The sequence below is a fragment of the Athene noctua genome, chromosome 8, assembly GCF_965140245.1.
Source record: "Athene noctua chromosome 8, bAthNoc1.hap1.1, whole genome shotgun sequence".
Lineage (NCBI taxonomy): Eukaryota > Metazoa > Chordata > Aves > Strigiformes > Strigidae > Athene > Athene noctua.
Genome location: NC_134044.1, coordinates 418502 through 429577, shown reverse-complemented (window position 1 = coordinate 429577; position 11076 = coordinate 418502). Strand labels below are relative to the sequence as shown.

Genomic DNA, 11076 nt, shown 5'->3' with positions numbered 1-11076 from the left:
AAGTTACAGATGGGTAAAGGAGAACTTTCCCAAGCTTTTCATTTTATCCAGTGAAGACAGTAGGTGGCATTCTCACTCCAAATTAGCCTTCAAAAATGCAGGCATTTAGTTTAAAATACTTTCCTATAGCCAGAGCACTAGAAAAGGGAGGGGAGAACAATTTTCCTTCTGCAGAGCTCTTCCCTTCATTGGATCAACTAAGAAATTAGCTCAGACTACAGAAATCATTTTCTGACAGCTAGAGACCGGGTGAAATGAATCCCACGTCTCCTTTCACCAGAGGGTGAATGTGAATCGCAGGCTCAGGATAAAGTCAGTCTCCGCCTAATCATGTTTTATAAATGGCGGAAATCTATGTTACAGCTTCTGCAAAAGGAGATGCATGACAGAAAAACAGAGGTGCTCCCAAGTGCATTTTAAAACAGCCACCCTTGTCAGCACACACCAGTGTTTTCTTAGCTTACAGCAACAGGAAAACATCCCTCTGCTTCACACATGGGATTGGGCAAACGGCAGAGGGGGAGGGGATCTCAGTCCAACAGCTGTTTGTTAAATTCTGCAAGAAGCCTTACAAAGACAAAACAGGAGCAGAAGGAGCTTTCAAAAAGAATGATGCCACCGTAAACACGACGGAGATGTTTTGCAGAAATAGGGGTTCTTAGCATACCAAAAGCTTACCCAGCGTTCAGGGGCCTGAACAGCAGGACTGCCCCATTTTAATATTAGAAATCATCACAGATTTTAAGGTGAAGATACAACGACAGTGCTTCTTCCCCCATAATTACAGATGCTGGCCAGCTTGGTGGCGTTGCCACTCAGACATGGACACTTGGCTTCCCTCCTTCACTTTTTGGTCAGACCAGCTAATTCCATACTCACGCATTAATAATTGGGATGGCATATCTTCCAGTCGGTGTCAGCATCGCACCCTTCATATTGGGATCTTCCACCTCCACCATGAAACTCCTGGGAATTCCCGTGCTCTTTCGAAGTCTGCGAACAGACTGAAAATTACTGTCCTGTTAAGAAAAGAAATGCAGACATATCTCAAGACCCACACTTAAAATGGCATTTCAACCACTATTTTAAGCAGCAAAAGCTTTAATCCTCTCCTTTTAGCTAGCCCAAGGGCTGCTCGACTGAAATACTCTTTTTCCCAAATGAATACAGCCAGCATGCTCCAAAGGCCCGAGCAGTGTTCTGAGCTCAGTTGATATTCTTTGGCTTAACTTCAGGGTCCTGAAGGGTGAAATATCCCTCAGCTCACCGTCCCCTCAGAGGAGAGGCACAAACCCCCTCCTCCTCCAAAGGGCAGTTCAGAGGGAGAGCTGAATGCAGGGCTCTGGATCGGCCACTGGGGAAACTGGTATTCCCCATCTACACACGAAGGTTGAATTCGGAGCTGATGCCCGTGCGTTCAGTGAGTAACCTTAAATGGCATGAATACTCAACCAGAGACTTGTGTAATTATAACACGCAAATATTCAATAGTTGGGGCCAAGAGAAATGTCATTTTTTCCTACACAATACTAAAAAATGCAAACTGTCATTAAAAAGAGTTAAGACCAAAAAAACCCTTGCAGTAACAATGAAGTATATAAAAATATGCATTAAAGTTCACCGAGAAAGATCTATGGACATATGTAATGTCTGTGACCTCAAAGAAAGAAAATTTCCCATTGAAATCTCCAGCTTTCCCTGGAATTTTGAAGGGCTTTGCACCACTGCCATACAACCTCTGTATTTCAGCCCAAGAGAAACAATTCCTCATAGGGGGTCCATGTAATTGCTGTGTAACTGCCAAGGTAAAACAATTAAAAACCAAGTGTCACCAGAAGCCCCCCACAATCTTACCCCATTTGTTGGACAGTTCTTTATATAGTGGCCAGGTTTTCCGCAGCGAAAGCAAACATAGGATGGTGGAGGTGTAGCCAGGGGTTTCTTCACGTAACTAAAAGGGTTTGGGGAGAAAAAGAAAATGGTATGCATGCATCTCTCTTGTTCCAACAACCATCTCTGCAATGTCTCCACAGTCTTCACAGAACAGACAGGACTTTGCCAACACTTACTTGACTGGATCGTACTGACAGCAAGACTGGGTCATCATGGCTTGTATTTTATCTTCTTCGGAAGCGTTGGCTTCAGCCAGACTGCCGGTCTGTTTAACGGGTAATTATGGGACACGCACATTAGAAGCCCATTTAACTCCCCAGACAAAGACTCACCCAACCCTGTAAAAGGCAGCCCGGCAGGAGCTGGGGTTGCACAAAAGCAACTGCTTGTGTGAGCCAGAGCTGTCCCAGAGATGTTCTGGGGAGCCCTTACGCCATCACACGGTGTCTCTGGGCCTGTGAACCTGCTTGGAAGGAGCATTTTTGGGCACTCAAATCCTGAGGCTCTGTTTGTACCTTACAGAAAGACTTGTGTAACCAGCCCAAATGTCTTCCAAGTGGACTGAAGCTATGTGTAGAAAGAATTACATTATCTACTAGTTTTAAACGGATTCTTGAGTTCCAGAGTATTGGAAGGAGAAAATCTCCACTGTACATTCAATTGAGACAGATGTGTGCAAGTATCAGTGTCTATATTTTGCAGCGTTAAAAAGACATACAACTTAAGAGTTGGGGAAGTTGCTTTTGCTTGCTGAAATTCAGCTTCAGACACAGAAGCATTGAGAGGAATCAAGATTTTTATAACTCCTCAGCAAGACAAAAGATTCTTTGCAGTAGAAATTTGTCCATCATGCGCTGTAGGCAGCCCAAACAGCATGTCCCCTGCACTTGGCCAGTTTCTCACATTGTAGAGTCAAACTTCACATGAGTTTACAGAACCAAGGACGTGTTTAGGGACAGCACTAACAGAGACCAGTTTCTTCTGGTGACTACTTTCCAAAGTAACCGTTGGGGTTTTTTCCCCAAATGTACACAATTTAATTCTGCAGTGGGAGAGGGAAGAAGAGAGTGGGAAGAGATCTCTCTCTCTTGGAAAGGAACGCCAGCCTTTATTTTCAGAAGAAAGAACTAGCTCCTCTGCATTAGGCCCCGCCTCCTCTATTCTTTAAGACGAGTAATTGAATTGGCTCGCACTTTGCCTTTTCACAAAGTGCAGCCACTAGTGCTTTCCCAGACAAAGTCACACATTGTTGAGAAGAAAACACAAGCAGTTCCATAGCAAACCCTGGCATTACAACACCTTCAGAAGGTCACCTCTGCTAACACACTGCACTCACACATTGGTATGTTCCCGCAAACAATGAGGCACATTTACACAATTTACACAGTCTGCGTTCAAACAAATTAGGTTGTGTTGTCCGCTCTCCACAGACTACAAGTTATGAAACTGTGCAGCTTTCCGAGAGTGGATCTATAACTGCAGTGACTAGAAACCAACAGTAGCCACGCAATTGCCCGTGCTACAGAAACGTTTCTATTTTGGCTGGTGCAAGCCCCCCCTGAAATGTCCATGACTTGCAGCCAGTTAAATTCTTCTGCGAAAATTATGTCAGTCTCCAACACAAAATTAACAAGAGGTCTGAGAAACAGTAAACAGCTCCTGAAGTGCTGCTGCTTTGTGTCTTGAAGGTGAGCTATAGCGCAACATTACGTTGAGGGACTCCCCTGCTATCTTCCCAAACTGGGAACTACTCTTTACGGGACACTATGGAAATATATATACACATCTTAAAGTTAAAACCAATACTGTAAATGATTAAAAAGTAAGTTTTATTCCCATTATAACAGTTACCCAGTTATACATCACCGTACAAGATTTAAACATATGAAGCAAGTGGGATTTTTTGTTGGGGGTGGGTGGGTGGTGTGTTTAAGCCTTTGACAAGAATAGACACATACCTTAATGAGCTGGGCCAGAGGAATGGCTGCAGAAGAGTCCTCAATCTGTTCACAAAAATTAAACACATATTCAAGTTGTACAATCAAAACATAGCAGAAGTTAACCTCTACTGCAGTCTGAAAGTCTGCACTATAACCTCCGTGTGTCATGGAAAGAGTCATTTCCAACGGAATGTAATTGTACTGGTTCAAAACAAAGTCCAAAGCTATGACCGCTTCAGAGGGCCTATGTGGTTCATGAAAAGCAGCTAAACTCAGTCTGCTGGGGTTTAGATATTTGCATTTGCAGACAAACTGTGAAACTAAACCATTTCATCGGATAAAGGGGAAAGATCAAATGCACAACTTTGGAATACCACTTTGGGTACCAACAACATTTAAACTCACAGCAATCTGATAGAGACCTTCATGTACTCAGAGGGGGCCAAACAACATCACTTCAGTCATACAGCTTTAGGAACAAATACTCAAGTATTTCAGGACACGGGAAGGATTCTTAGCTGCACAGAACTGTCCTCAAAACCTAGGGGATATGTTGATTTTGGGATTTCTAGGAACCACCAAGTCAAAAGTAAGAAAAAGTACCAAGTGGCACAACAACGGTTTCTCAGTGCGTTTTGACAACATCTTCCAAAACTGTTAGGCAAAGAAAGTACCTATAAACAAAAGCTAAGTGATACAATGCGAAAATGGCAAAAAATACGCTCCAAACAATTTTAATTGCAAGAAACAAAGAGCACACGACAGCCTATACAAACACACTAGCTCTAGACAGAGAGGTGTAGAACACAGCACCAATTGAATTGTGCAAACCTTGAACCTACATGACCTAGAAACTATCCTACATTATCTGTACAACACAAAGTCATCCAGGAAATATTCCAGCATATTCAGTATGAAACACAATGCCTCACTAGGCACAAATACCAATATTCACATTAGAACTGTGCAAATGATGGCATTACTCAGTGTTCACTGTGCTGTGAATCAAACACAGGGTCTCTACAACATACACTATGTCTCACTGCAAAACAGATTAACTTCATGTTTGGGAGATTAATAGGAGGCTACATTGTTTAGAATGACGTGCAATGTGTAGGAAAAAAGTGTGAGATTGTGTTTGTACATACTGCTCTGGATGTTCCATTCGCTGGCTCGGTTTGAGTTCTAGAAGAAGAAATAAAGGGGATGAGAACTTAGAACAAAGCACTTGCACCCAGCCAAAAGCAGTGAAAGCAGATTCTAAAACCTAAACTTCAAGACATTCTGTTCTGATAGTCTGCTGCATGTGGAAATGTATTTGTACGCATAAATCTAATCCCAGATCCCATTTGTAGTTTGTCAGCAATTACTGTAAGACTTACAGCTCTAGAACCCAACAGTGCCAGAGGAAGTCCTCAGACATTTTGTCTCTGCTGTGTAAGTATCAAAACGATGAAGTCTGTGCTACAGCTTTGTGCTCTTAAACCATCAACCATCACATTAGCGACTGTTGCCCTTTCCTCTAGAGCCAGGATGCAAAAAAGCCAGATTGGAGGCATAAGAATACCTGCCATACCCCACCCCGCCTCCCCCAAATGCAAGACACAGTCAAACACTGACAAACAGACTCTTCTGAGATGGGAACATGCGTATCTGTCTTTCCTATAAAAGCACGAGAAAGAAGATCGATGCAAGCCGAGTGCCTCTCTAAACTAATCTCCACAGAAAAGGCTAAGAGACTGCAACCCCTGACAGAGACTGCAGTGCTTTACGGGTACTTACATAACTGGTGTTTTGCTGGTAGTTTTAACTCCTCTAACAGGGACTCGTCTAACAATTACCGAGGAGTTCTTAGGAATGAGAGCATTGGCATCTGTGTATTCTGAAAACAACACCAATACAGAAGAAAACATGAGTCAGTTTGTAAGAATATTAAGATGTAATTACATAGCACTTGAGAGAATCCCTTCACAGACAGGAAAGCAAACTTTTATATCAAACACCAGCAGCAAAACCTTTTCCACTCTTTTCAAACAGTTTGGATGCCAGCAGCAAAATGGTCTCAGAGGTCCCTAAAGGAGAGTGTGCTCATGCATGAGGTTCTTTCCTGACCTGCCCTAAGTTGCTTTTGCTTCTGCTGGGCTACAAACCCAAGAGATCTGTGGAGAGAAACAAACCACAGCAAAGTCTCACCCGCATAAACCAGATTCGAAAGTCTGACCAGCTTGCCCTGCAACTAAGCAGGCACTTGGCTAAAGCACGAAAACTCTGCCCCGTTGCTTTCCGAGCTGTTCACTAAAAACCATTCCCCCGTGCCGCGAGTGCTGGGGACTGACAGAACACAGAAGGAGCCGCCATCTCTCTGCTCCTCGGAGCTTCATCCATCGACAGCCACACTGACAGCTGCTCAGCGCTGTACCCTCACATGGAAATGGGACTGGCAGGGCTAGAGTTTGGATCACAGAAACCGGAGGGGGTTTTGAGCTTGCTTTCACAGGCAGGGCAGAACGGGCTCCAACTAAAGGGGTCTCTCCTCTCTTAAGCTAGTCATCCAGTTTGAATAAGGCAAAGGGACGTGAATTCTTTCAATTCACTTTTTGCAGAGCAGAGAGACTCAAATCAATTACAAAGACAAGCCTTCTGAAAAGCCTTTTGAAACCAGTGTGTGCCTGAGGGTCTCCATGCTTTGCCATGGCTTACACCGTGTCCCTCTTTTGAAGAGGAGGAGCTACCTGAGACACTCGGACTGAGTAGGCCTCAAATGTGAAGATCTCTCCATGAGTAAGCTTCAAACGTAAAGACGTCTCCATGAGAAGGGTTTATATATTGTACTTACACAAGCTGGATAGGACTAAATGTTTTAAAGCGCCATCAGCAGCCATTCCCTGTCATCTGCCTCCAGTCCTAACTACTAAAAGCCCTCACCTCTGGAGGCCAAATCAGAACGATGGCCCGAAAGCCAAAGTTGCTGTGAAAGTACTACTAATGACAGAACCCGAAGCTTTTACAGAAGTCATGCCCTGAAACCAACGCCTAGAGCTCTGCTCAAATGGGGAATCTCACCATCACGCAGCCACCTGTCAAGACAGGCCTGCGCCGGGACTTTCTGATGTCGGAGGAGCTCAAACACCACTGAGGCTGACAAGCAACGGGGACGTGATGCCAGCGGCAGCTCTGGAAGCCCAAAGCAGCTGTTTCCACCTGCTGAGCGGAGTCATACAGAGTGCTCTTTCTGGTCCAGATCACAAACCACTGGACTGAGATTTCAGAGGCACAGGATAAGCAACAGTGGCCTCACAAAAAGGCAGGAGTTTGCTAGGCCTGTGCCCCGCTGAGGGTTGTGCTGGGTCTGCAGAAGATTGCAGGTGGCAGCACCTCTCCGCGAGGGAGGCTGTGTGTATGAGGACAGCAACCAGTGCGCTTATTCGCCAGTTCTGCAAGCCTGCAGAGGTCAGCTGGGACATGCACAACAGGTGTATGAGGCAAAAAGGGGAGGGGGTCCTCTTTTTGTATTTTGTGGCAATTCTTTGACCATTGGAAGAGAACCATTGACATCTGCCTTCTGAACACACTGTCCTTGCATGCAGAGATATATATAGAGAGAGATGCATGCTTGTTTTCCATCCACTGGTGAAGTGCACAGGGAGGAGACCTCCAGCCATCTAACAGCAGACTGATAGAAAAATGAATTCCCCTTACAGGTCAATCAGTACACATTTAAATGGATCAGCTGAAAACTGAAGAGTGACAATAACCTGGTGAGGTAAAGGCTTTATTTGCACAGGGCACGTATCACGGCACATATCTGTGGGGGGGACTTGAAGTATCCTCCCACTAGCTTGGTCACCGAGGCAGAGAATTTGTGGAAGAGGGTTTACAAACAGCGGAGTACGCTGCCGAGGTAGTTCTGTGCAGGGACCTGGCACCTGTTGGCTTTGATACATTTGATTTTCCTTCACCTCAACTCATTGAGTTCATTTTGGTGATGAAATTGGTGTCAATGATGAAATCTGGTGAAGTCAAACAATGTCGACTTAAAAGTTAACTTTTTTGTTTTTATATAGGAAAGGACTAAAACCAGAGCATTATTCCTGAAGTCCTTGGAAATTTCTGTTTGCTCTCTTTAACAGCTGCCAGCTTAGCCTAACAGCTCTCAGACAAAACTGGCATCTGCCAGCAGGAACCTGTTCCCCGCAGGCAGCAGCATCCCCTAGCAGAGCCTTGGCAGGTACCAGGAGCTGCGAAGCAGTGTCACTCTGCCTGGCCACGACTCCACATCTGCAGGCTGAGCAGTGACATCACACTCAAGAGGGCTACTTTTGACAGTTCTCCAAGCAGAGCTCCAACAGAAATGTTCAACAAAGCTGGAGCCAACACCATCGTTGATTCCTACTCCCTTCTAGCACAAAGCTTGTTTTACTGCCAGTGATGGCCAGTAAGTGGCTACAGGGGGTCTTTGGCAAGCACTACCCATTGCACATCGAGCAGGAAGTCTTCTACGCCCAGCTCCCTGTCTCACAAACAGATCGGAACGGCTCTGTGAGGTCCCCACAAACGCCACAGCCACCGACGGTGGCCGAATCGCACGGTCCCTTCCCAACCCAACAAACTGCTGGCGCCGGTTCCGCGTACGCCGGCGGGTCAGGCCCCGGGCTGACTCACGGCACGTGGGGACAAGCCCCAGAGAGCAGCGTGTGGTCCCGCAGGCCGCGGGCGCCGCCAGCCGGGCAGTGCCCGAGGCCCCGCGCCCGCCGCCCCCACGCACCTTCTCCGGTCTCAGCGTTGGTGACCCGCAGATCACAGTTGGCCGCCTTCAGCTTCTGGCGGCCCATGATCTCGCGCTTCAGGTTGCCGACGGAGATGTGGAGGCCGCTGAAGGTGACCGTGTCGCGGCGCAGCTGGGAGAAGAACTGATAATGGACGCACGGCATGGCTGGTCCTGGCGACGCCTGCTCCTGACAGCGTCTGCCGTGCGCGGCAGGTGGTATCTGCCAGCCCCTGGCCCCCGGCCCTGCAGCGCCTCCGGCCCGGGACCCTCAGCGATGGAGCTGGGCTGCGGCGGCAGCACCCACCCGGCTCCTCCTGGCAGCCCGGGCCAGCAGATGGGCGATGGGAGAGGCCCCGCGGCCCCGGCTCAGCCTCCGCTCCCTCTCTCACGGGCAGCGCTCCCAGGCTCGCTGTGGCAACTCGGGTGCTGCTGCCCCAGCGCTCCACCGAGGGGCTTCCTGGCCACCAGCAGCACAGACTGCGACCTGCCACCACCACTGCCACGGCAACGAGTCGCCACAGACGGCCACGGCACTGCCACGCCCACCCCGCGGCATTATGACCCGGCCCATGGTGACACAAGGCCGGTGTTCTGTCACCGCCCGGGGCTGTGCCTGCCCGGTGTCCCTCCTGCCACCCCCGGGGCTGTCCCTGCCTGGAGTTCTGCCACCCCCATGGCCTGTGGTGTCCCCCCTGTCACTGTCCAGGCCTTCACCACGCAGCATCAGCTCCCTCCCGCCAGCCCCTGGGCCTGTGGGGTCCCTCCCAACAGCCCCGCGCCCGTCACGGCCCGACCTCCTGTCCCCCCCAGGCTGTCACCACCCGCTGTCCCCTCCTGCCAGCAGCCCCCAGGGCAAGGCAGCCTGGGGCAGAGGCAGCGGGCTTTGCCCTGTGGCCTCGGCTGCCGGAGCTGCCGGGCGGGGACGGGAGGGGACGTCTCAGGGTGCCGAGCCAGGCCCCACGTCCCCTCTGCCGCCGCCCCGCTCCCCGCTGACGGGGCAGCCCCTTGTTCACCGCCGGGGCCGGGGCCGGTCGGGGCCGGTCGCTCTAAAGGGGCCGCCGCGGCGCCTTTCTCCGGGTCTGTCACCGCCGATGCGAAGCCGGGGCCGGTCCAGCGGCGCGGGCCGGGCCCGGGAGCGGCGGCGGCGCTGCCCGTGGCCGTGGCGCCGGCGGCCCGGGGCGGCCGGAGCCGCGGGGCCGGTGAGTCGGGGCCGGGGGCGCGGCCGAGGCGGGCGGCGGGGCCCGGGCGGCGGCGGCCCCGCGGCGGGAGGGGCCGGGGCGGGCGGCGCGGGGCGGCCCCGCCGCGCTTCGGGCCTTTGTGGCCGGGGGGGGGCGGCCGCGGTGGGAGCTGGCGCGGTACCGGCATGGGCGGCAGCTCCCCCCGGGTCGCCTGAGGAGGGACCCGCCGGCGCCTCCTGACCCGCCGGGACTCTGCTTCTGCCTTGGAGTAAGGAGGAGAGCGGGAGGGAACAGCGAACCCGGCTGCCGAGGCCGGGCTGGGGGGTTCCAGGGGCCTTCGGCACGAAAGGCAGCGGCCCCGGGAGAGGTTTGCCCGCAGCGCGGCAGCGCGGCCTGGAGCGCTGAGAGAGGGGAGGCAGCGGAGTGAGGTGTGACCGCAGGGGCTGGAGGTTTATCGACAGGCTCACTTGGGGGTCCATGTCTCCCTGTGCCTCACTGCTCAGACCTAAATGGCTGAGGTGGAAAACCGGAGTTTAAAAGTTGATATGTCACCATTAGATTGTTGAGTGCTCATTAAACTCTCGCTCCAGTGGCTAGAAGCTGTCCTACAGCTTCTACTAACCTGCCACTTGACAGGATGTTTTCCTCTCTCAGCACTTATCCCCAGACACACCCCAAAGCCCTGTTTCCAGTTCCCCAACACCACTTCTGAAAGTGAGCCTTACACAGAATTGCAAAGCTTTTGACTTGACCGAAGTGAGTGTAATTGTTCTTAAGTAATTTGCTTATTCAAGTAGGCAGTGAACGCTATAAAAATGCGGGATTGACGAACAGCTTAAATGGTTTGTGATCTTTCTGTGCAGTGCTGCCTTATTCTGGTCTTCCGTGATGGCCAGAGCTCTGAAGCAGGGAGTCGTTAAGGTTTGGTACCCACATGCTTTACTGGAAACAGGGCTTAAGTTCCCCTGGTTAGACTCTGTCTTGAAAACCAACCTTTGACATCGGATCCAGTTTCTTCATTCAGTACTTTAAGGTTGGTACCAAACGAGTTTGTTCAAGAGGCTTTGGCATCTTGGGATTTTTTTGTTGGTTTGTTTATAAAAAGCAAGCCTTGCAACTTTTTTTCTTGGGGCTCTGATGAAACGTGTCTGTAATGGTGTTTTTTTTTAAGTTACTTTGAGTCACTTGGTAACTAGGGATGGAGGAGTGTTTCCTCTCTGGCAGAACAATGCTGTGCTGCTGGACATGGGGCCTGTTTCTGCTGAAATTGGGGCATTTATGTTTAGTAACGATTTTG

General features: G+C 49.9%; 1 protein-coding gene across 1 annotated transcript; it reads right to left on the bottom strand.

Annotated features, from left to right (window-relative positions):
- Positions 1-357: 357 nt before the first annotated feature.
- Positions 358-8764, bottom strand: LOC141963266 (E3 ubiquitin-protein ligase RBBP6-like). The gene is made up of 5 exons (XM_074912450.1): positions 8599-8764; positions 5616-5715; positions 4982-5018; positions 3852-3896; positions 358-366 (listed from the first exon to the last, which is right to left on the bottom strand). Exons 1-5 carry the CDS (start codon positions 8762-8764, stop codon positions 358-360), a joined length of 357 nt encoding a protein of 118 aa, XP_074768551.1.
- Positions 8765-11076: the final 2312 nt, after the last annotated feature.